At 31.3% G+C, this 26,837-nt stretch overlaps 2 protein-coding genes and 1 long non-coding RNA gene across 7 annotated transcripts; 2 read left to right on the top strand and 1 right to left on the bottom strand.

The window, feature by feature from the left end:
* Window positions 1–394: 394 nt before the first annotated feature.
* LOC132941602 (specificity protein transcription factor 3-like) lies at window positions 395–26,154 on the bottom strand. 5 transcript variants are annotated; one of them, XM_061009728.1, is made up of 11 exons: window positions 26,014–26,154; window positions 3,076–3,363; window positions 2,852–2,993; window positions 2,407–2,792; window positions 2,211–2,334; window positions 2,031–2,128; window positions 1,645–1,801; window positions 1,407–1,578; window positions 1,153–1,321; window positions 962–1,081; window positions 395–843 (listed from the first exon to the last, which is right to left on the bottom strand). In XM_061009728.1, the coding sequence occupies exons 1-11, from the start codon at window positions 26,110–26,112 to the stop codon at window positions 673–675; spliced, it is 1,926 nt and encodes a 641-aa protein (XP_060865711.1). In that variant the 5' UTR covers window positions 26,113–26,154; the 3' UTR covers window positions 395–672. The 5 variants fall into 5 exon arrangements, with proteins under 5 accessions (XP_060865711.1, XP_060865712.1, XP_060865713.1 ...); XM_061009729.1 differs by lacking the exon at window positions 26,014–26,154 and adding an exon at window positions 4,514–5,021; XM_061009730.1 differs by lacking the exon at window positions 26,014–26,154 and adding an exon at window positions 4,514–5,021 and having other exon boundaries at window positions 3,076–3,360.
* On the top strand, window positions 12,165–16,341 carry LOC132942091 (uncharacterized). The gene is made up of 3 exons (XM_061010395.1): window positions 12,165–12,194; window positions 12,275–12,707; window positions 15,665–16,341. The coding sequence occupies exons 2-3, from the start codon at window positions 12,362–12,364 to the stop codon at window positions 16,339–16,341; spliced, it is 1,023 nt and encodes a 340-aa protein (XP_060866378.1). The 5' UTR covers window positions 12,165–12,194; window positions 12,275–12,361.
* LOC132941604 (uncharacterized) lies at window positions 26,078–26,837 on the top strand. The gene is made up of 3 exons (XR_009664179.1): window positions 26,078–26,217; window positions 26,483–26,564; window positions 26,652–26,837. It is a non-coding gene; the product is annotated as an uncharacterized LOC132941604 (long non-coding RNA).

The following is a 26,837-nucleotide window of genomic DNA, read 5'->3' as shown; positions in this document are numbered from 1 at the left end:
CGATTTAACATAAAAATGTTTTTTTTTTCACATTTCCTATGATTCTTTTACTTTTTTATTTTGCTTTAAAATCTGAGCTCTATATTATGTGGTTAAATTTGTAACAATTAGTATTAGTCAAATTGCAAGTATCCAAATTCCAAAGTAATACATTGAAAATATTATATTAATTTTGTAGATCAATAACTGCCTTACTAAAACTTTACCTCATGATAATGAGAACAAATGAAATATTATTGTTTTGTCAAATAATTTATTTTACATCTTTAGCGTAAATACATACATTTATGTCTTGTTATAATGACAACTGTACAAAATATGTATAAAACATTTTGGAGGGTAACAATAATTATATGGGTTCACACAAGTTTTACAATAATATTATATCAAATAATTTGTATATGGCTTATATTCTACATGTACCATGTATAAAATGAAATATCCAATAAGTTGTAAAAATTAATGAATAAATAAAATATTAATGTATAAAATAACTATGGATTTATAACATAATATCAATCCCAAAAAATAACAGTACACAATAATAGCATATTATTAACATAATAATAAGTCATGAACAAATAAATCAACTAATGGAAACTACATACGTAAAATACATAAAAATAAAATCATTACACATAGGTAAGATGTAAAATATGTATATAAAATAATTTATACATTTTCATCATGTAAAATAATCATTTTATTTTCACAAGAAGAGGAACTATCATCATCCTGTTCTAAAATGACGTTATTCATATTATGATGTTTGGGCGCTATATTATCCATTTCATCATCCACTTCTGAATCTTGTTTTAAGCCAACAACAACACTATTTCCTTCCTGTAAAAATAATTAATAATATAATAGTATTATACATACAAAATTAGTTTAGAAAAATATTTCTAATTCTTATTTAATTGCTATTTGCTATTTATTATTTATCAACATTTAGTCGTACCATCAATTTTTGTTTCAAGTGAGTTCTAACATGTTTTTGTAAGTGGTCACTACGCATAAACCGTTTAGGACATTCATTACACTGAAATCTCTTCTCTCCTGTATGTGTTCTATTATGTCTCTATAATTTACAAATATTTGGTTTATAATTAAATATTTATATATTTATAAATTAAAAGTATAATTTTGTACCTGAAGTTCATCTGATCTAGTAAATCGTTTACCACAGTGTTGCCAGTTACAAATAAAAGGTCGTTCACCTGTGTGCCATCTAAGATGAGCACGTAAATGAGATGTTTTACCATACATTTTATTACAACCTGGCACATGACAAATATGTACCCTCTTACCAGCACCATTTCTATAAACAAAATAATAATTGTGAACACTAAGAAATATAAATAGAATTTATCTTTTGAAAATAATAATAAAAGTAATCTAAATACCGTTTTTCACCATCACAGCAATTGGGGCATGTACATGCTACTCTTCTTGTTCGCGGTTTTTCCTCACCTGGAGAATCATATTCAGTTACTGAACTCCCATCCTGGAACATTGTTCCAGCAATTGGAATAATTTGCCATTTTTGATCCATATTTTCTATTTGTTGTCCAGTTGCTATAAAAATAATTCACAATTAAATCATTTATTTAATTCATATAATTATTATATTGAAAAACATACTAGCATTGATAACTTGTATATTTTGTAGACCAGGTGGTAATGTTTGAGTGGCATTAGACGTGCTTTGTCCTCCAAGAGAAGTAATGATTTGTACAGTTCCAATTCCTGGTATATTCACAGTTTGTGGTTGATTTGTGTTTTGGGTAGTTGCTGGTAACTATTGAAATAAATATATTTAATTTTTTTATTTTATATATTAATATATTATATTAGTAAAATTTAAATGGGATAGTTTTTTTTTTTTTTTGAAATATATAATCTGTTATTGTATTTACAATAAGCATAAGTGAGTAGGTAGTTCATATGAACATAAAAGAAAAATTAAAAGAAATACCCAGCAGTAACACTTTTTATGAGATTTTTTCCATAGTAAATAAAAATAGTACCTGAACAACATTATTTCCTCTAATAGTAACACCATTATTGTTTTGTAAAAACTGAGGAAGGTTGTTTGCTGGTATTACTGTTAATTGTTGAGGATTATCTAAACAAATAAGTTTGGTTTAAAAAAATTAATATTTTGTGAAATAATTTAATTAAACTGTTAAATTGTTATCAACTCTTACTTCCAAGAGTTAGTTGTTGAGGAATAAGTTGTAAAGTTTGTCCCGACTGTGTTTGAATTGTCACGGGTTGTGGTTGTGGACTATTTTCATTACTACTCGAAGATGAATTTGGTGATGAATTTGTCTAAATATTTTATTGGACATTAAATAAAATATTTTAACGCTAAATAGTAATTAAAAGAAAGTATTGACTTACATGCATAACGTTTGGTGAAGTAGCTGGAGTTGTTGTATTTTGGTACTGATTATTTGCACTGGATGTATTCACTAACTGTATTTGTTGGCCATTACCAATTGGTGATGTTAATTGCACGGTCTGTATCTGACCATTACTATTAACTATTTGTGCCATTTGAGGTGACTGAGTCATTTGAGCCAACTGGGGGATTTGCATCAATTGGCCTTGATTACCCTGTATGATGTTTGGTAAAGAAGAAGCAAAAGACTGTATAGGAAGATGCAATGTTTGGTATAAAGTCTGACCATTAGACGATATAGGCACTTGAACAGGTATAGTTTGCTGAACAGACGGCAATTGTACAACTTGTGGCATGTTCGATTGACGTACAGAAATGTTTTGCCCTGAAACATTGAATTTAAATTATAAGATACACATGTAAACATTCATCTATTTTACAAACCAGATTGAAGCTGTATTGTTTGCAATGGTCGTACTATCTGTCCTGTTGGTGTAAATATAGTAGGTGCCCCTTGACCATTGTTAGAATTTGTAGGAATGAACAGTGCTTCTTGTCCATCAACTGTTATTGTTTGATTATTTTGCTATTATGATTTATGAAACAATAAGACAATAAGACAAGCTAGGAAAAACTAAAAATATAGAATATATAAGACTGTTATCTACCTGAATAAATTGACCTGGTAAACCCTGAACTGAAAATATTGGTTGTATTGTTGTGCCGTTTGATGTTATAGTTTTGATGCCCTGATTTTGTTGATTCTGAGTCAATTGTTGTACTTGCTGCATAGGCAATAAATTCTGCAGATTGGCTAAAGTAATAATTTGAGGTTGGCCATTGTGCATTTGTACTATAGTTGGCTGTTGGTCTTGTTGTTGTTGTTGTTGTTGTTGTTGCTGCTGCTGCTGCTGTTGTTGTTGTTGTTGTTGATGTTGCTGCTGCTGTTGCTGCTGCTGTAACATGAATTTATTGTTATCTTATATTATGTTATTATAGGAATTTAAACTCAATGACTTTTTCATATTAGTTTAAGTGTCCCATAACATACATGACTCGAAGAGAAAGTAGATGTGTACCTCAGTCATGTACATGACGGTATATATATTATGCATTATGACACTAATTCAGAAACATTTAAGACTACATAGATAGGTAAGTACTAGCTTTAAAATTGACGATATTTATCGCAATCCTGCAGAAGTCAACAAATAAAGGTTTGAATTGTATACGAGGACTACATATTTATGCCAATTTAATATACCCATCATAAATACGTGTTTGCCAAATAGCTATTGAATAATGATTAAATTATACCTTAACAAAAACCTTTGATGAAGCAACCATCTGAACTATGGATTTTAGTTGATTTATTAAAAAACGGTCTATTTGGACGCCTAGCGTCACCTTGTGGGGACAACGGCAAGATAAATTGCATTGATTTGAACATTTTCAAGGAAGATTATAGACCCTTAGATGAGACATTTAAGTCAGACATTCAAGTGACGTAGACATTTAAGTCAAAGTGACGTAGACGATAAGTGCCAAAATAAATATCAACTATCAGCGTAGTAGGACTCAGGTTTTAGATTCATCGCTCTGCCAACAGTCTTGTCCGGTGAGCCGTTACCATCCCAATTCCCATTTCACATAATGTTCACCACCGAGATGGCTGTGGGGAAGGATAGAGCTTGGCTCTTGGTGGGGGGGTGTACGCGGTGTGTACGACGTTCGGAACGCTTTTCGTTACATCCTTAAATATCGCCCCTCCGCCCATTTTCCCGACCCCGCGGCACGTCCGCGATGACGAAGAATGACTCCTCCCCCCCATTAATGTCACGCGTAAGCACGCACACGAACACACAACCACACACAGCACACTTAAGCGAGTGCGGTCGTTCGCTAACTCTGCGGTGACTACCACAAACGTAGGGAATTTGGCGCGTTTTCGCCCGGAAAAGTTATTTTTCTGTTAAGGTCGTAGTCGAATTGAAGCAAAATATGGACCCGATAATTGACGGCGGTTATGACGTCCTACTAACTACCACCAGCCACTTTTCCCATCCATCAATTAACACTGGGTCGAAAGTAGTGACGGGCTCTCACCAACACCTTCACGTCCTTGTCGTCTTCGTTATCGCTCATAGATTCCTTGATTTCGTCGTCCTGATGATCGTCCGCCTCCATCGTGACTTGAAGAACCGCCGCCGTTCGTCTGGTTTTAACGCGGAACGCGCGACGTAAGAATATGAAAATATATTATAAAATCGCGTTACCGTTACTAGTTGTCAGCGGCGGCGACAACTGACGAAACGACTAAATAGTAAATACGAGCAGCATCGCGATAGGTGACCACCTGACAATATAATGCAAATGTTGAAGTCGTCGCTGACGAGTACAACGCGAACACGGTGTAAACAAAATATTATACACACGACGATGAGACGCGTACGCAATACAAAAATAATTTCCAATACTAATTAAATGCAATAATAACAACAACAAAAAAAAAACCTAATCACAACAACAACAAGAAAATAGTGCGTGAACGTTATGAGGCGGTGTCGAAAACCGGAGCCAGATATTACGGACCAAGCCCAAATGTCCCCGATTGGCAGTAGGCCTCGCTCGCCCTACCCTACCGCCCGGGACCAGCACACACAAAAGGCGGCCGCTACGATAATAGAACGTTACGGTATTTATCGTGCACAGGACAAAGTGCAAAAAAACTTATCAAATTTCCTTAGATATTCGCAAACGATTTTATTCGCAATGCAACGTTGTCTCGTCATGACCATAAATTATGGGCCGTAAGTGAATTTTACATCACGTAGCCCCTGTGACACGAGAAAATCGAAAATTTCGACTGTCCCATAATTACGCCTGGTTTCTAAAACAGAGTTGGTAAGCCTGTACCGCACAAACGCACACGACGGCTTGTCACGAGCTACAAACAAAACTGTGCCCGCCGGCGCAGCCGCCGCCCAGACATTGGTTCTCAGTTTGGCGATCAAATCGTTATTTTTTTTGTAAAGAGTAAAGACTTTTATACATTATTTTTGAAAATTTAAGCGTTCTGATCATTATTAGTTTATAGGTCTATGAATCTGACGACCAAAGAACAAACTTGTGCAACGCGCTTACGTTTTAAACTTTTGATCTTGGTCAGATTTACGTAATTATGCTCATTGGCCATTACTCATGTTATATAGTCACATTTTAGGTGCGACAACTTGAAATATTTTCATCATAATTCTTATGTCAGCACACCACACCGAATGCCTAGATTTGAACCAATGCTATTAACATATTTGAGCCTGTATTTTGTGGACCTGTCTGTCGAGTGTCGGAGAGTCGAACTGAGTATTAAAATTCGGTCGAACACTCGAACGAGGCGTTAGAAACACAGAAAAACATTGGAAACCACTGGCCGACGGCAACGTTCTGTTGCTGGCACCGATATTCCTTTCTAAAAGCATTTTTTCACAGTGTCGGTGGCATTGGCTTCGGTGGGCGGGGGCGTAGAGGCGGTCAACGTACGTACTCACGCAACGCACACGCGGGGGTCCCCCGGTCGTTCCTTCGCCGCCGACACAGCCTTCGGGTGACCCACACCCACGGGTGTGTGCCCAACAGCCCTCCGACCACCCATCACCCCTTTTGCCGCGCGGGTGATGGGAGGGAATATAGTTTGCGAGGCGTTTCCCGTGAACCTGGGCGCGCGCGGCATTATATTAATAATACGGGCCCCAAACATCGGCAACACGCATTGCCTCCGACGTAGCGACAACGTTTTGACATTATTATTATTATTACTCTTAATATTATTATCATCATTTATTTTGTCGGCTCTCGGCCACCCGCAGGCGCCCTCCCCTTTCACCAAGGACACGGCGCATACCATTCCAGCATCGTCCACTTGTTATTGTTCGTTCATCGCAAATTATCCGTCGTTGTGGTGGGGGCGTTTCTTGCCTGTTCCCACGTGGTAACATGCACCGCAAATGTATTATTTTTTCACGATGCCGTAGGTAATGTAAATTAAAATACTGAATGGTAAAATTAATTCCTACATAATTTCGATTTTAATATTACAATTATTGGAAAACCTATATGGATATACGACACATTTGGCTGTTAGGACATTTTATCCAAAAACTTGACACGTTTAGACCCTATTTATTCATGCACCTAACACGTGGTTAACACGTTTTAGCACCGTAGTCCATAGGTACAAATAAGGGGAGGGCTTCACGGGCCAAGTGCCCCCCCCCCCACCAGAAATTTCCATAGCCTCAAACATTTCCTAAATTTTGTTTTAAGCTTATTCAGTAATATCAAAGTAGGCCTTTAGCCCGCCCAAAATTTAAACGCTATTTGCGCCTAAACTGTAGTCTATAATAAATATATATATATCTACGTAGGTATTTTAATTTTTATGTAAGTAAAGCATATATTTTTAATATAAGATAAACATTACCTATTTAAAACTAAAAGCTATAAGTGCGTCATGGAAAAAATAATAATAATGGATATTTGATTTCAAAAGAATACAATTTGAACAAATGATTTAGTTATTATTTAATAATTATTAAATATTATATTATTTGGTAAACGGTTAAAAGCAGGTCCGGGGAAAAATGTATTTAAAAAAAAAATTATTCAATTAAAATTATAGTTCGTAAAAAAATATTAGAAAAAAAAATTATTAATTATTAATAATTTTCAAATTGTTTTAATAGCTCTGTATACTTTAAATCAACTTACTAGAACCAATCTACACTTTCGATTTGATTTAGAAATAAGAGGATGTTTTTATCATCACGTCAAAACACGTACCAAAAATACAAAATGTATACAAAAATACGAAATTACAGATATTGTACAATACCTAACTATATCATTTTAACAGAATAATTTTATAATAATAATTATGATAATGGTAAATGCAAAATCAATAATAATTTAATATTATAAGAATAATAAATAAATAAATATAAATTATATAATAAATAGTTTTTTTTTTAAATCTTTTTCCGGTCTTTGTTTTCCTAATATGAGTAATATCATACTATTTCTATTATTATTTTTTTTTTTTTATTGAGTAATAAACGCCCGTAGGGCATGGAGTACAAATAGTATCAATATATTATACATATAAGGATAAACAATTACAATACAAGTAAATAGAAAAAGAATATTATTTAAAGAACTTAAGTAAATAAGGGGATAGTAAATAACATGATTAAAATTAAGTAAATTAAGGGGGATTCCATACCATGATTTTCTGTTTTTGTCTAACACACGCGCGACATAGGATTTTAGACGGATTCTTTGCCAAACATATCAATTGATCTAATGAAGCGATAAGAATTTTGAAAACAGATTTGAATTCGCCGTCAAGTTCACTTGAAATTAACTTTCCCACAATTTTAATTTTTTGATTTTAGCTTCTCCAAAAATTGAAATACAAAAATATTTAAATATTCTTTTTTAATATGACGTTTTCTAGAATTTGGGGAATAATATCAAAAATGTGGGAAAGTCGATTTCAAGTAGACTTGACGACGAATTCAAATCTGTTTTCAGAATTCTTATCGCTTCATTAGATCAATTGATATGTTTGCCAAAAAACACGTCTAAAATACAATGTTGCGCGTGTGTTAGACAAATACAGAAAATCACCTGGTGGAATCCCCTTAAGCACAAAAATATTATAAATTATAATAATTGTTTAAACAACGTTTCAAATCATGAAGAGTAATAGAGAATGGAAAAAAATTCAAAGTAATCAACCTTGTTTCCTAATGTTAACATTCGGTTAACCGGCGCGAAAAGACAATATTTTTTTTTGTATGGAGGAACGTAAAATGTAGAGGTAGATCTGAACTTGAAATTTGGCACATTTAAAAGCATTATAGCTAGTATTTCAGGACAATCTATTTTAGAATTTAGTAAATAATGTAACCAAGACAAATCATTATATTGCCTTCTAAATTCTAATGTTTCAATATTAAACTCTATGGATAATGATTTTAGTGATAGTTCGATTTTATTTGTTTTATATGCTAACATTCTTAAGAATCGGTTTTGGATTCGTTCCAATTTTTGTATAAGATAATTTTGGTATGGTCTCCAAATTATTGATCCATATTCAAGAATTGATCGAACCAGGGAAAAATATAAAACACGTAAGCATATGGGGTCGTGAAACTCATAGCAGTTACGGTTCAAAAATTCAAGTACCCGTAAGGCTTTATTTGAAATAATATTTATACGTTCAGTAAAAGATATTATTCAATATTGTTATGCAAATTAGATGTAAACCATTTTAATTATCATAAATATTATTAGTAGGTATCTACAGTCCTACAATACCTAGGTATTATATAGTATTACATTATATGCCAGGGCCCAGGAGTCGGCAATAAGGTAGCGTCGAGGAGATAACGCCAACAATATTTTACTTTATTGCTGAATTTTGTTTTTTTTTATTATTTGTCTGCGAGAACTGAGAACCCAAAATAACTTGCTAAGCAACAGAAAAAAAGTTTCCTGGACCTTGGCTTTTTTTTAAATCATGATTTAGGTGCATCCAGACCCCCTTGGAAAAACTAATTTCCAACCCTGATACATGGCTTATATATTTTCTTAACACTAGATATAACTTTTTTCATTTTAATGCCCAAACAGCAAACGTGGTATCTTTAGGATATCGAGTGCCCAAATGTGTGGATTTTGAATAACTAAACCGAACAGCCAACAGGTAAAAATACCCAACCCCTATACAGGTATATATTTTGGTGTACACTGTACAGGCGTATACGCGGCTGTAATAGGATTACAAACTACGATGCTGATTACTGATTAGTGATTACTGTAGGTAATATTCTCGTCTTCAATATTGTTTTCAATTATATGTCACAATTTTTTATTTATGATTCATCATGATTATTATATGATATATTGATATGATAGCCGATTTGTCTAAAATCTAAATACCCAAAGAACGTATAATCTATAAAAAATATACAGAAACAAATGATAAATTATTATACACGATTGCACGGTTCTCAGCTTTAAATTTCAATGTTCTTCGAAATTCCATTCAAATGTTTACATTATGGTAGTATGATACTATGATATGTTATAGTATATAAGGTTATTATATTACCAAGGTTTTATTTTGTTCATGCATTAGGTAAGAACAATTGACAATGTTATCGCTTTGTAGTTTTGTACTTTGTATTTAATTTCAATAAAGTATTTATATATAAAGTAGGTATAAATGTACAACACAATAGTATGCAATTTAGTGCTTAATGGACGTGGGACCTATTTTCGTGAAATAATTTTTATTTTTGTACAATCTTTTTTTGATATTTACAATATGTTAAATATTATAGTCTCTCACTCAAACTAATCGCATTTCAATAATTATTTAATTCCATGAAAAAAGTGCTAATTTAATATTTGTATTTTATACAGATAAAGGTAATTTAATTATGTAAACACGTTCTTATAGTAGTTAGTAACAAAGTTGCCCACATCTACCAAACGTATATTCAATTTGTAAAATCCCAGATTCAATACCTCTTCTTAGAAAGTCCTGCAGAAACAACCAAGTTGAACTAACTAGCCTAAATTACTGCATGATGTTGATAGAAATATATATAAATATTTTATCAAAAATAGTTTGGTTGGATAAATTTTGATTTATTATTTTCTTTTATAGGTACCTCTTATTCCCTAATAATTATGATCTATACATCTATTCTGTACTAATAACACAGAATTAATGACAATTCATTTATTCTGTGATATAATACTAAATTCTATAATTTTTCACTCCTGCCAGGTGCATTGCTACTGCACTATAGCTATTATCCACAGCCCACAGTCTATAGTCAGAAATGATTTTCTTTTCTTTTCAAATAAATGGGTACTTACAACATTATTTAGAATAACTACCTAATAAGTACCAGTCCAAAAATATTTAATTTTAAAATTTTTTTTACGCATCCAGTATTTTTTAGATAGAATAAAACAGAAAATGATTTTGTCAAAAACTCGGGTGATATTACTAAAATATTCCCGGGTTTCCGCTTTACAGAATAGACCATACTTTGGTTAGTTTTTTACATAATTATTAAGAAAAGTACTCAGAATTTCTGAATTTTTAACATAATATTATTATGGATCCATATTCACCGGCTCTGATTGACCCGCATGTAATACAACTAATTACAGATTATTTACAAGTAATTGGTAATGGGTAATTACCCATAATTGTTTGGCGCGCATTATTATGAAATAAGGCCTTTTCTAGGGCCATCAAAAACGTTTTCATCATATGTATAATTAGTTATTTTGTACACATCTAGATTTTATAAATCAGGCTATCGTCTGATTACCGTAAGGTTAAGACCTTGACGACTAAGTTAATCCCGTCGGCGTAAAATGTTGATATCGTCGATGTAATACAATAGGCATGAATGCATGATACCCTTTGGCCTTTAGCGTATCTGCCCGCTATTGTACCTAATTCTTTTTATAAAATTAACAAAAATAGATTTTAAAGATTTTTCAACCAATAGGTACATTACCAGTTTCAACGTCAGCACCAGAAGTCCAGAACGCAAATTTTCTACCATTAAAAGATTAAAAAACTATTTACGAAACGAATCAGACCAAGTACGTCTTACATGGTTTTACAAGTCTACTAGCTCTTTTGAGTGTACCATATTGGCGTACGCACAGGGGCAGCAGGGTGTGATCTTGCTGTCCCTGAACCGATCAACTAGATTTGTAAGGGCCGAACAAGCCCAACTGTCTAAACTAGATCATCGTATAATACTATATAAAAAATAAGTAAGTTATCTAAAAAGTGCACGTGTATGAATTACGAAGCTGCTCTTTTCTGTGGTTAAATAGGTCTATCTTTAACACAAACCATAGTATTTTATAATTTTTATTAACATTCAAAAGACTTATATCGCGTATATCTAATATAATCGATCGAAAACTTTCCTGTGTGGCCGTGTCCTGTCATAAGGATGCACTAGGTACACAATAATATTAATTTCATTTCCACCGTTTCCCGAGATCATGTATAGGCCATTTGTATAAAAGAAATGGGTCGGTAAAAATGTTAGCTACCCCCGATTTGAAACCGCGCACGCCTATATATGGAGTGTGTCTAAGTGTATCACTTTGATCGAAAACGTGCCGTACTTATCTATCATTCATGGATCCAGGCCCGAGGGCTTTAGCACCAAATGGAAATGTCATATCTTATATATTATTAAGTACATTTTTATAAAGGTAATAAATAGTCCATAAGTACGTTTTAAAATCCATGAATTTAAAAAAAAAATAAAACTATCAATATATTGTATCAAATGTATCTATAATGTATGATGCATTTATGCACTAAAATTATAATTGTATTTTTTTCTGAAAAAAATGTGTTAAATGTTTAAATGTCTAATTATAAAATATATATTATGTGCTATAGACATGTCGTGCACGAGAAAAAAAATAACAATATACCAAAGTCTGTTATTTCTTGTACAATTGGATATTGCATTACTTTATTTTACACAAAATGGCCAGTTCAGTTATATAGTTGTTATTTTATGTTTTTTACAAGTCATATTTTATCGAAAATATTGGAAATTACATAGCTACGTGTAAACACGAGATACCAAATATTACCCAGTTTGTACCTACAGCAATACGATCTCGGATCTAGTATCAAAATTACACACGTTTATCATAATAAATTGTATGAAAATCCACAACAATAATCATATATTTTCGTCAAGCTTATCAGTAATCCTATTATTATAATATTTACTTTTATAGGTGCATCGTGTAGTGTTTGTATTTATATCATACAATACTCGGTAAACATTATATTATTTATTTATATTGCATTATTGACTTGCGACAATGACCGTCATCGGCGGATATCACTACGGTACAGTCGACGTTTCTCGTATAATAGTAATAATTATTGCCGTACACGCATATTACGTGCCGCCGACCTGTTGTTGGGTGCCGAAGTCCGTTGACGTTTACCACGGCGAAGAAGATATAAATACGTTCAATTGGACGGATGACGAAGACGATGAAGACGACGATACAGACGACTTACTACCGGTACAAGCTGACGACGTCGTTTCGGCCGAAAAAATGACTGCGTTTTTCGAGAAGTTGAATTCACTACGCCAGCGACGCCGCGAAGACCGTTCGAAATCGGCAGACCATTCCTTGCAGAAGCCGTTTAGACTCAGTGGTTAGCGAATATTTGACATTTCGAATTGATTATGAATTTATAGTATATTCATTATAATTAATATAATGTTTGAGAGGGTGTCATCGGCCAGCGCACTATTTGTTTTCTCTCTTTGGCCTACGCGCAACATAGACAAAACGCATTTGCGCAGAATCGTTTTTTCTATGTTTTTAAGTAACCTTAGAGTAAAATCACCCATTACAAAAAAGATAAAGAATAATATTTTTGGGGGAAATGACATATCGATTTTATGTTTTATTGTTATTTGACTTTGTATTCGACTTTCAAAATAAACAAAAAAATGTTGTAAATTTAAATGATGTTTAAATTGTTTTGAAACAATATTTAAAGAAATCGATATGTCATTCTCTCAAAAATATTATTCTCCATCTTTTTTGTAATGGGTGAATTTACTCTAAGATTACTAAAAAACATTGAAAAAACGATTCTGCGCAAATGCGTTTTGTCTATGTGTTGCGTGGGTCAGAGAGAGAAAACAAATAGTGCGCTGACATCCTCTTAAGATCTACCACTTGTACGTGATAACAGGTGGGTCATTTGAGGTATTGCAGGGTAGCGTTTGCATTACTATGCATATACCTATCATTTATCAATATTACATTTTGACCTGACTATAACTTTTCTGCGCAGTGCAAAAATATTTTTTACTATATTGAAACCCTAACTAATACTCTTGAATTACAGAAAAATAGTCTCTAATTACAAGTGGTTGTTATTTTTAAATTATGTATCCATCATATAGATACAAGTTGGTATTAGTAAATTATATTTGATACCATATTCAATATTCATCAAATTATTATAATGAATAATGATAATATACGTTTATAGTTTTATACTAAAACGAAATATATTATAGTATGTTTGTGTTTCATAATTTTTGAGGTTCGACTTCCCGACAGGGGAATATGCAGGGATAAGCATTTTATCTCTGTAATCTATAATATATAGTAATATATATATATAATTGGATATTGATCTGTCTGTAATTAATAGACATAAAAACTACTGGGCCGTTTTCAATTAAAGTTATATCAATAAATTCCTCGAGAATTGGAGTGTGTTTATAGCTTAATTTTTCAACCCCTATAGGTTAGAGCTAAAAGGAAGCTCACACATGAATTTTTTTTCATTTCACGAAAAAATAATATTTTTATTTATTTATTTAAATGGTTGCCATTGGTTATGTACATATTATATTAGTATATTACTATTATAATTATTAGTAGAAATATAATACCTATACATTTTTAGATTAGACCTATTGATTTTATAGGTATCCGGACATTTCCACCCTGTTTTTTTTTTGTTTTTTACCAATTTCGAATATAAAACTATTATTTATAACACATATTTTTTAGCTTCTATTCATATTTATTTATTTTTTTATTTTTGTAAATACTGTACGTTAACTAAAGAATATTAAATCTTAATTTTAATAAAAAAAATAATAAATAATATTTCAAAACAAGTCAAGTAAAAATATAATTTTAAATAAGAGATTGTCTAAATAATATAATACAGTCCAATACAGCTGTCTAAAAAATCCGACATAAAAATAAAAAAAGATTGTATAAACAAAATATAATTAATAGGTACAATTGGCTAAAAATTCAGACATTAAAATGATACGCAGTTAGTAAAAAATTCTTTATTTCTGAATCATTTGTTATTCCTAAACACATATTTTTTAGTCTTTTTTCATATATTTATTTTTTTATTTTTAAAACTGTACCGTTTGAATATTTATAATTTTGTATACATATAGTCTTTAAAAACAATTTTTAAACCTCCTCTGTCTGTTTTAAGAATTTGTATTTTATCCATGACCACAAAAAAAAAAAATTATAACAACAATTTTTATTTTAAAACGTAATAATATAATTACCATAACCACTAAACCACTACTAAACTGCTTTGAACAGTTTTGATATAAAATATTGACTCAATGCTCATGACGATGTAAGATTGTATAAGAATGTTATCTTAATAGTCTTAGTAATTGACTGGGGGGAGGACGGAGTGCCAGAGTGGTCTAAGTCGTCGGTTGCTACGTGCGCCGTCGCTGGTTCGATCCTCGGCTTCGGCTCCGACCGGGGCATGGCAGAAACTTACGGGTGCCCCATTAGAAATTCTGCCAAACACAACACACACGTGTGAAAACCCAACCGTTACAAACCCTCTACTACCTACAATCATAAACACCCCACAATCAGCTAATAGCCATGATAGTCGCCAGGCTTTTGAAGATCAATAAAAAAAAAAAAAAAAATTGACTGGGTTTTGGACACAATTTTAGATTTCAATATTACCCATCTAATTCAATATTAGTATACCTACTACTATTTTACTTTTATTTAAATTAATATTAAAGATTTTTTAGTTAACGTACAGTTTTTACAAAAATAAAAATAATAAATATGAACAAAAGTTAAAAATATGTGTTAAAAATAATAATTTTATATTCGAAGGTAAATAATTAAAAATAAAAAAACAAAAAAAAAACGGGGGGGAAATGTCAGCCATTCAATTTTATAATAATGTGTCATGTGTGTTTATTTTTTTTCTGGTTGTCATCCCCTCTTTGTGCAGTAAAATGCTCCAATTTTCTACTTCAGCATATTTTCTGGTAGTAAAGTGAATCTAGTTAGAAGTTTGAGTGGTCAAAAGTAAGAAATTTCCAGTAGGTACGTCAGGAAAAACAAAACAAAAAAAATGAGAATTTTTACGTAAAACCATTTTTTGACAAAATCAATTCTGTTTTTTTGGTGTAACTCAAAAACTAATAACCGTTGAAATATTCACCAAATGTTTATATGAGCTAGAAAAATCTTAGTAGTCGCATATTATATTATATTATATACATAAATAATAATATTACTAGGATTATGTTTAGTTAGGTTCTTTTTATAATAATAATACATATATTCGTGCAGTACCGGTTGGAATCAAATCCTTAGACAAAGTTGCGGCGGCGGAGGACTACACGGCGATAGAGGTTGGGAATCGTGGCATTTTTGAGATACGGGATAGATCGGCGGCTTCAGTGGTGACAAGTGGTGAAGAGGCGGTGACAGTGGTGACAAGTGGTGAAGAGGCGGTGACAGTGATGACAAGTGGTGAAGAGGCGATGACAGTGGTGACAAATAACAATTATTATTATGAGTCACAGACGGCCAAAACGATCGTAGACGGTTACTTGTTAGATGCTGCAGGTAGACCCCGGGTCCTGCAAGCGACTGCAGCCGTTGGATATTTGCACATGGGTTGGCGAAGTGCACAATGCCTGTGGCGTCAGTATCGGAAAGCTGTCACCGAGCAGGAAACGTTAGCTGTCCTCGAGCGGTTCAATGGTTTCGTCCGGTTCTGGACGCCAGTGGTCGCCGTCTCGGTGGTTGCCCTGTGGTCCATGTTCGGATACTTTCACGAACTGTTATGTTTTTGCGTCGCCGCGCCACCGGCTGAATATGCCAAAGATGTGAACAGGTATCTGATGATGGTACCGCCGCACGTAGTAGTAACGAACAAAGGAAAAATGTTCCGGTACCAACCGTCGGCCGAAGAACGTTTCCTTTGGGAAAGCGCAAAAAGAATCGCAAATTTCAAAATATAAATATTAACTTTATAGGTACGATTGTTAGTTGATAATCGTTATATATTATTTGTGTAATCGCTACACAGTTCCATTTATTCAAAACATAATATACGTTAATATAGCTAATAAAAATAGGTAATTAAAACAATTAAATTGTTGTACATTATATGTATCTAGCATTATTTATAAGTATGTAGTAAGGCTATAATCCATGGACGGGGGGAGTCCAGGGACATAGCAGAAATCGAGGGGGGCTTGAGGGGCTGAGCCACCCAGAACTTTAAAGTACAAGCCTTAGCTCCCCTTCTGGCCCTCAAAATTGTAAAGTGCCTTAATATACAATTATTGTTATAATAATTGTAAAATGCATTATCAATAACTGTTAAATTAAAATAAAAAAAGTTATACCTGGGCAAGAGGGTGTCGCTTTACTTTACAGTAGCCAGTAGGTAACAAGTGGATCACTGTAATGGATGGTGTTACATTTGAATTCAATAGTATAATATCAGTGTATACGAAAAACGATTCTGAGTGAAGACGGTCAGTCAGCCTATACCTAATACCTATATGATATATTAGTATATTAATTGATGATATTATTGTGAATAAAGTAATTTTCACTATAAAAATTGAACATTTTATAAATTTTTAACTACAAAATCAGTTTTAAATTTTAAATTTTATCAATTTTGTCAAAATTTAAACTTTAAATGCTTATAAAAAAATGTGTGCTTATGTATTTTTAATATTTTTAAACCACTATTGTAACAATAAACCAGGAGCCTTGTATTACATTTTCACGCTTTTTATCCAACAAATAAATTTTTTTTTCGACATTTTAATAGAAAATAAATTTAAATTATTTAAAACTGAAAATGTCCGTAATGAAAACGAGTCAACATTTTTTGAAAATTGTATCAATTATAGGAATTGTTAAAATAAACATATGGTGGAAATTTCAAGTATCTATACAGTTATTCGTTTTTGAATAACAGCAAAATAAGAAAATCGCAACAATCCGATGTTGTAAAAATTTGAACATCAAACGTTCATAAAAATGAAATTTGACTTATTGTAGGTATAGATTTTTTTTTTGATAAAAGTAGACAAATTTATGAAAAATGTTGAATTGAAAGATATTTAAAAAAAATTTTATCGTGTATAGACAATGTTAACATAAACATTCAGTGATAATTTCATATATCTACGGTTATTTGTTTTAGAGTTACACCAAAACAAAAATAAATTTTGTCAATAACCGATTTTGCGAAAAAATTACAGTTTTTCCTTAATTTTTGTTTTGTTTTTCCCTGCGCTTTTGAAAACTACTGAGAATTTTAAATGTTGTCAATGTTGACCTCCCGAATGCACTAACTAGACTTCACTTTCCCATAGAACAAGATACTGTTGAAGAAAATTGAAGCAGCGTTACTGCCCCAAACGGCAATGAGTGATGACAGACACAAAAATAAAAATAATATTAAAAATTAAAAACAAAACACACATCATTTTAAAATCAACACATTCATCGCTCCGCTCAGTTTCTAATATTTCGTGCAAAAATTAAATTAAATTCGTACGATTTTACAAACTTACTATCATAACTTGGAACGATCTTAATAATTAATGTAATATTAATAATAACCGCCAATTGGCAGTGGTTGTTTCTGCAATCTGCAGTCGTCCGCGTCTTTGCACGTGACGGTCGTCTAGATTTCAATGAAATTACGTTATAATATGCTATTTTTTTAAACTAATTATGATTTAAGAAGGTGGTTACTAACAATATCTCCAGAATCGGTAGTCACCATAATCGACAAATTTTAAGTATTTTTGTTTTTCGCTGCATATCGCATTGAGACATTGAGTGCTTAGCAATACACTATACACATTTTATAATTATGTCTAAAAATTAATAATTGCGTGCGGCTCAAGATGCTAAAGTACAGTATTACATATATAGGTGTAATCAAGGCCGTAACTGGTGGGGGGGGGGATTTTTAAAAGTAGAAACATTTTAGTTGTGAATATAGTTTATTGACTATAAATTATAATATTGTACTAAGAATAATTTTATATTTTCGTTAAAGCAGTTATTTTAAATAAGATAAAAATATAAAAAGTATCATTTTATTTTATTTTAACGTCGTAATAAGGATTAGGATTAATGGGTAAGATAAGCTAGATATATACCTATAGGTATAATTGTGATCGTCACAGATAATCTGAACTTATATAGGTATACGAACGTCTGGCACAGAAAATTCAAATTATTTAAGATAACGATATTGTAGAACTGTATACTGTATACCTAGTGTATACCAGTGGCGGACCCAGAAGGGGCAAAGAGGGCATTGCCACTCCTCCCAAAATTAAACCCTGGATCCGCCACTGGTGTACTATAGTATGTGTTATAGATTTTTTTTAAATATGTACTGTGTTTACCAATAATTACCATACTATAAAGACCACTTAAAAAATATTACTTTATTTATTTTAGACTGATAATGTCCCCACTGTCCAAACACAAATATAATATATAGATTTATCATCTAATCAGTAAATACTGTGTAATATTTGGTCAAAAATTTGGAGGCAAAGCCAATAATCAAAAACTTTCATCTTTAGTAGTCAAAATTTATAATAATTGGAAATATGCAATTGAAGTAGGTATTTAGTGAACATTCTAAAAAATATTTTCATAAAATCAATGCTTTACAAGGTAACAATTTCATAGTTATTCATAATACAATATTTTATATCCATTCAAAAAACCATCAAAATATTGCACAAAAATTAGACTCAATGCGTGCAAAGATTAATACCGATAATTGAAGATAATTGAAACTATAATCTTATGTGGCCGACAAGAAATAGCTTTTCGTGGTACCTACTAATAATTGCGGACCACTTATATTAGAAAATGTCCAACACAGTGATGGAAATTTGCGTGCTTTATTGCGAATGCGTGTTTCATGTGGTTATAAATACTTAATTGACCATTTGGAAAATAAAAAACTGAATGCTTCTTATTTAAGTTCTCTGATTCGGAATAATTTTATTGATATTTGCGGAAAAATTATACAGGAACAAATAGTTTAAAAAATAAACAAATCCAATAATTTCACCAAATTTCCGCTTATGTATAATGAAAAAACTAACTGCGCGAATATTGTTTATTGACTATTTAATTAAGAATACCTAATTTAATTTTTTTGTAAATGCAGTAATAATGAGAATAAAGATTTTTATATTTTGAACATATTATGATGAGTGTCCAGTTATCTAGCTATATTTAAAAACTGTTGGACCCCCAAAATTTTTTTCAGTTATACGGTCATGATAAGTAGGTATGTAGGTATATACGAATATGAGTATACAACTGTATTTATGTATAATTGGTAAAGCTGTCAAGTTATCTTGTTTTCGCATAATTGTCTCAAAAAGTGATAAGCTATCTAGGCGTGACTGTATATATGTAAATTGTACATAGTAATTTTCGGTGAATTTTTTTTAAATGCGTAAAATATTATGCACACTAGTAGGTAGATACATAATATTTTACAAACATAATATTGTGTTTAAATCAATTAAATTGTAAATCATTATTATAACTGATAACTGCCACCTGTTACAGAATAGTTCTTATTTGATTTACTAATTACTATTATATTACATTAAGTTTATAGGTAGGTATATTTAATTTGTTTATTTTTTATGTTCATTCTTCAAGAAGGAAATGGACCCTACTGAACATAATAATATAGCTATATTCGTTAATACTAAGCATATTATTGTACGTATACGATAGACCTACTATACCAAGTATAATCTATAATGTTAACTGTCGTCTAAGTACCTATTAATTATTTAAAGTATTTATCATTCTAAATTAAACTGCTCTACAATAAAATTTTTAAAATATTATAGGTAATAAAATTATGAAAACCCGGGTAAAGGTACGAACGACAGCCGCGTACCGCTATTGGCCTAACTACATAGCCAGATATGTATGTTATATTTGTATTATCATATATATATATAAATATATACAGACATAAAATTGATTAAAAAACATTTTAATTAGTATAGAAAAAAAATAGAAAATCAAATAATCTAATCTAATATATTATTCCGTATCGGTAAATAAGAACTGCAAATTTCTTCGTTTTATTCCAAACATATTAATGACATCCTGAATGAAAATATCCTTGTTTATATTCACTCTTTCACGATGAAGGCTCATCATACACAACCTATTTAAACGATCTTCACCTGTAGTCGACTGAAGCCACGTTTTTACTCTTCTCAATGTACTAGCTGAACGATATTTCTATTGTGCACGTTGTAGAAAGCAGTGATATAAAAACATTAAGTATTTGAAAAATTGCAGGATAATATTCGCAATGAGCCAATAAATCAACGAACGAAATTTCATCACACTGAGAGTCAATTAAATTTTTATCAATCCAATACTGCTATCAAATATTAGATTCCTCTATCATATTTTAAATTTTATAATGATCACTAATTAGCTTAATTTTTTCTTTGAAATCATTAATTGTGTACTTTTTAATATTTGTAGGATGCAGTAGACTTATTGAGAATGCTATTTTATTTGCGCTTGAAAATCTTAGTGAAAGAGATGATATTAGTGAATCTAAATTAGGAATAAAGATAGAAAGTCTGTAATAGCGTTCAGCAGAATCGGTTTCATAATTTGATCTATTTTTTTGTTTGGATGTAGTACGTGGAACTTTAATTTCTGCGCCAATTTGTTCTGCCAAGTATAAGAAACTATTAAAAATATCATTGATAACAATATCTGATTGCTCTCTATATTATTATTAAATATAGCCAATAAATCTTGAAAATGATTTTGGACCGAGTATAAATCAATAGATTTTTCCTGCAGTTTGTTGCTGGTTCTAATTGAGCTGAGTATTTGGATATGACATTTAAGGATAGGTATAATAAATTGTGAAGTTTATGTCACACATGATAGTTGGTGAGCTTTTGTGCTAGTAGGTGTTAACTTTGAAATCTGAATCATTGTTATGAGATAGTTTTTCCAAAACTGATTTAATACTGATAAAGTTTTCAGCAAAAATGCGAATAGATTTATACTTCGCAGACCAGCGAGTATCACACAAAATCACACATTTTTAGTAGGTACCTGAGTGATGTTTATGGGTTTAACAAAAATTATCTGCGATAAATAATCTTATATAGGTACCTACGGGCTACGGACTACGACCTATATATGGTATTAATATACTATATACTATAACAATATGTATTTTTATTTCATATCTTAAAAGTGATTTTAAGAAATAATTTGCCTTGGTAATCAGTAATTACTAATTAGGTTATATCATGGTAATATTTATTGAACTACAAGTTCATATTATTTTTTGTTCAGGGGGCAAGTGCCCTATCTTGCCCCCTCCCAATTGTTGCCCATGTAGCCTTCTATAATGAATATATATAATATAATATAATGATATAATATATTATATAATGAATAGGTGTCTTTCGTTATAGAAAAATCACTCAAATAAGATTTGATAGTTATGTTTTTGACTTCTTTTATTTTATCATGTAAAAGTTTACGAGTGCGGTTCTAAATAGTTTTATCCGGAGGATCTCTCGTTTGGTGCCATATTTTTTCCGTGCTTTTCGCTTTTCTTTTAGTAGTCCGCCGACTTCCAACAGAATAAGTGGGTGATTTTACGATTTATTCTTGTTGATATTTCAGGTTTTGCCAATCTCACTGTTTTGACGACGTTGTTATAGTTAGTTGTTCCACAGCACTATCAGTTTCAAATAAATTAATTTCAAATTGTTTTGTATGGTAGTTCATTTTTATTACCTGATGGTAATAGTTATTTTATGTTATATAATATGTCCTCATTATTATCTTGTAGTTGTAGATCTACGAAGAATAAAAGTAGTTAATACGCTTCCATTCGCTATTTTTATTTTTAGGTCAGATCTTTTCTTAATCTGTATATGGGATATTTTTATATTTGATTACTTCATGACCAAGGTCGTAGAATTCGTTTATTATTATTCCCTGATTCCCTGATGAAAGGTTTATCATTTTTTAATTAATACCGATGGTAGGTAGGTATTCAATTTTATTTTCCTCTAGTATTTTTACCGCAGTGCTTCTGAATTCATTTTCGTTTGTTGTTAAAACTTTTATCTCGTTATTTGATAAAACATTGAATTTTTGTTAATATTCTGATGGTTTTTCACGTTAGTATCTAATTATTTCAAATTAACAAAGTGTTTCACACATTTGAGTATTTGATAGTTATTGGTGGAGGTAAAAAGGCGCTGGATTTTGAAAATGTCATGGATGGCTGAGTGTTTTTTAAACACACGTACAGTTTCACCAAAATAATTTTATTTCCCATAAATTGTTCGTTAAACAATGAGTAATGACAAAAATATAGTTATTTTTTGTTGTGTAGTTATGTTACAACCTTTTAATAGTATAAATTAGCATCATGAAAAATTGCAAAACAACAATCAAAAAAGAAGAACAACGATTAACGAAAAACGATTCTGAGCGGAGATGGTGCGTGAGCCTAGGCCTAGCTCAGTGGCGCCGAACACGTATGGCTACTGTGGTAAATACCTCAGAATTGTTTAGGTGTTAGGTGGGTAGATGAAAGACTGCTTAGTGCCTGACTATATTATAGGTATTATATAATATAGTGTAAAGAGCAAAATAGTATACATGAAGTCATAAATATAATTACAGGCGACAGACATACAGTTTGACACCTAGAAAAAGAATTTACCCCAGTGATATAAAAAAGGTTTGGGACCACTGACCTAGCTTAATTTGTAATAACAATAATGCTGTAGTAATACTATATGGCCAGAACACGTCTTCAAATAGATTTCACCAGATTACAATTGTCACAGAACTGCCTACTAACAAAATAAAATCATTTTTTAATACAATACAAGATTAACAACAGTTCTATACATACAGTTTGTTTGTAAATTTTACATAATATAATATTAAAACAAATTATTAAAAATAATAAGCATTAGGTGGATAATTAGTTAGTTAATAAATAATAAAAGTCATGACACTTGATATGTTTTGAAACCAGCCAGCTAAGGAAATAATTTAAGGTCTTGTTGCATTCAATAAATTACTACAAAAATATACAATATCGTACAAATTATATATTCAAACGCTCATAAAAAAAATATTGTTACTTAACGCTCAACTTAATTGTTTTGTTATAAGTCAAAAATGTTGTTGAGAACCTTTTTTCAAAATTTCTTATCTTAGCTATGAAAAGAAAAACTTTTATGAATTTCTATAACTGAAAAATAGTTAACACAATTTGAAAAAATTATCATAACTTTAAATAGCTCAAAATGCGTCAAAATAGTTGGAAAATTTTACCTATATGGAAAATACTGACATAAATCTTTGGTGAACATTTCGTGAGTCTTCGGTTATTTGTTTAGGAAAAACTACAAAGTATCAAAAATTGATCAATAATTTACCGCTAAATATAAAATATCATATAAGTTATAAGTTCAAAAGCTCATAAAAAAGTTATGTCTCGTTTAAGTACACTTTTTTTGTTTGTTATAGGTAGAAAAACTTATGCAAAATCTTCTATTAAAATTTTTAATCTTAGGTATAAAAATAAAAACTTTTATGAATTTCTAACTAAATAATAATTTACAACATTTAAAACATTTCTCATGGCTATTAATAGCTGAAAAAGTTTCAAAATTGTTTGAAAATATTACCATGCATGGATAATGGTCGTTTTATCATTAGGTAAAAATTTCAAGTATCTAGATTTATTCGTTTTTAAGTTACAACCAAATAACAAAAATTGATTGATGTAAATACTTTAATTTACCTATGAAAATCCAATAACGTAAATTTAAATTTATACACTAATAAAACATTAATGTTGCTTTTCGGTAATTTTTTTTTTTTTGATTAAGGTAGGTAAATTTGGGAGGAGTCTACTTTCAACATTTATAATGTTAGTTTTAAAAAGTAAGCCATTTATGAATTTCCAACTGAAAAATGTTCGATATTTTATTGAATTTTGTCAAAATTTGAACTACAATTGCATATAAAAAAAAACATGCCTATGTATTTCTCATTTTTTGAACTCACATTTATGAAACTTATAAGGAATCTTGTATTAAATTTTCAAGTTTTTTTACTAAATGAAAAAGTTTTTATGGAGTATAGTTTAAAAAAAATTACAAATTACTAAAAATTTCACAAGGCTATAACAATCTAAAAAAAATCAAAATATAATGAAAATTTTACCAATTATGTGAAATGATAATATAAATATTTGGTGAAAATTTCAAAGGTCTACAGTTATTAACTTTTGAGTTCCACCAAAAAAATAAAATCGATTTCCTCAAAAATTTTCACTTTTCTTTCACTTTTGTTTTGTTTTTCTCTACGCTTTCTAAAACTACTAGGAATTTCCTATTTTGAACTTCCAAAAATACCAATTAGGTTCACTTTACTATCAGAAAATATGCTGATCTAAAAAATCGAAGCATGCTTGCCATCCAAAACGTTGCTGATACAGAAAAAAAACACACAGCATCATTGTAAAACCAATAAATTCTTTCGCTCCGCTCAGAATCTAAAATGCCAATTTATTTTTGAAAGTTTTATATAAAAAATATATTTTTCTGCACTTAAGAATTATTAATGGATTGTTTCGCAACAATTTCTAAATTTATTTCTTCATCACGGTAAGCATGAAGAACGAAATATGATGTGATGAAAATCTTTGAAAAGTCTTTTTCCAATTTGAAAACCCACTAACTGTAAAAGTATCTTTTGAATTCTGACCAATAACAGAATTTATTGGTAAAACAATGTTGCTATCTACAACGTTTTTACATTCAGAACAATACACTTTGTCTAATATACCGTCATGCACAATCTATAGATCAAACCATTATCATAACGTTCAAATATTGACATGGTGACATACCTACCGTTAATCAGACACCAGTTAACCAAGAATCTAGTTGATTACCAAAATCTACACATTTTCTCTGTAATCAATATCGAAAAAAAAACGTTTCTTTCTCAATTAATTTGTTATAAATAAAATTAATATTTTAAGGATGTAATTTACAAATATTGATTTTTATTATAATAATACGTGAATCATAGGGGGGTTGAGCTCCGCCTTACCAAGCTCAAGCTTATGGGGGCATGCAACCCACCTGCAGCCTCCTGGCGTCCCACCGGGAGGTTTGTCATTTGTATATACTTTTTGAGTACCTATCGACGCTAATTGGCATTTTGTTGTTTTTTTGTGTATAGCTATCAGTGGTGCAATCAGGGGAGGGTCTCCCGGGTCCAGATGGGGTCAGCCCCCACCCACTGAGCCATTGGGAGGGTACTATAGACATATTTACTAGTTAATATGTCTATCGCGGGTATACAACCCAAATAGTATGCAAAACATTTCGTAACGTTTCAACAAGTATAGACCCCCTTCCACCACTACCCGAAAATTCTGGTTAGCCACTGGTAGCTATTGCAGCTACGTTATCATCGTTTGATACTGACGAATTAAAAATTTATTTTTATTAAAAACTTTTAGCTTCCAATAACAGTTCGTAATTTTTAAGTTGTAATAATTTTTGACCTGCCTGAAATTCTGCCACTTCGTAATGGAGTTGTTCATTATTTTGCATTTCCTCGGTCATTACATTGTGCATTTCTGCATACGTCAGCGCATCTACGTCCATGGCGGTGCACTGCAGCTCGCGACGGTGGGAACCACCGGTTCGTCGTTGCACGTGTGGCCTACTTAATTATATTATGTGAACACTAACCAACGTACTGTCAGCGTGGTAAGCATTTTTGATTAAAATTACTGAAAATAACACGACGCACAAGTACGGCACCCGAAAGCGAAAAACATACGTGTTGCTCGTTCAGCAAGCAAATCGCAACTATCATCATAAATATAAATATTTACCTACTTACACTACAAATGTGAACAAAATAATATTTAGTCTGTGATTTAAAAAAAAAAAACATTTCAATTTTGCATCTATTTATGATTTACAGTGAATTTTATTAGTTCATATTAAAATAATTTATGATATTTTTCAGTGGCGGTTTTGAGATGTATTTTGACATGAGGTTACCAAGCATTAAATACCCTATTGTCTATTACTCCAACACAGTAACACATGTAGGTATAATATGTTTATTTATTTACTTTACATTACGAGCTATGCTGAAGTATTCTTTAAAATTTAAATGTATTGATAATGATTAGTGATTAATGGATCATTGATGAAAGATTAGCAAGTGCCAAGTTATGATTAAGTCACATGACGATCGACGGCCGTGTAGGGGCCCGGGGGTGCCGCATAGCAGACAGCAGTGAGTAGTGACAACAGCGCCCAGCTATGTGAGCGCACTAGCGCAGTCCCCCCACCCAGCGAGTAGCTCGGCTGTATAC

This window comes from Metopolophium dirhodum, chromosome 3 (assembly GCF_019925205.1).
Source record: "Metopolophium dirhodum isolate CAU chromosome 3, ASM1992520v1, whole genome shotgun sequence".
In the NCBI taxonomy this organism is placed as follows: Eukaryota; Metazoa; Arthropoda; class Insecta; order Hemiptera; family Aphididae; genus Metopolophium; species Metopolophium dirhodum.
This window is presented reverse-complemented; position numbering and strand designations above follow the sequence as displayed.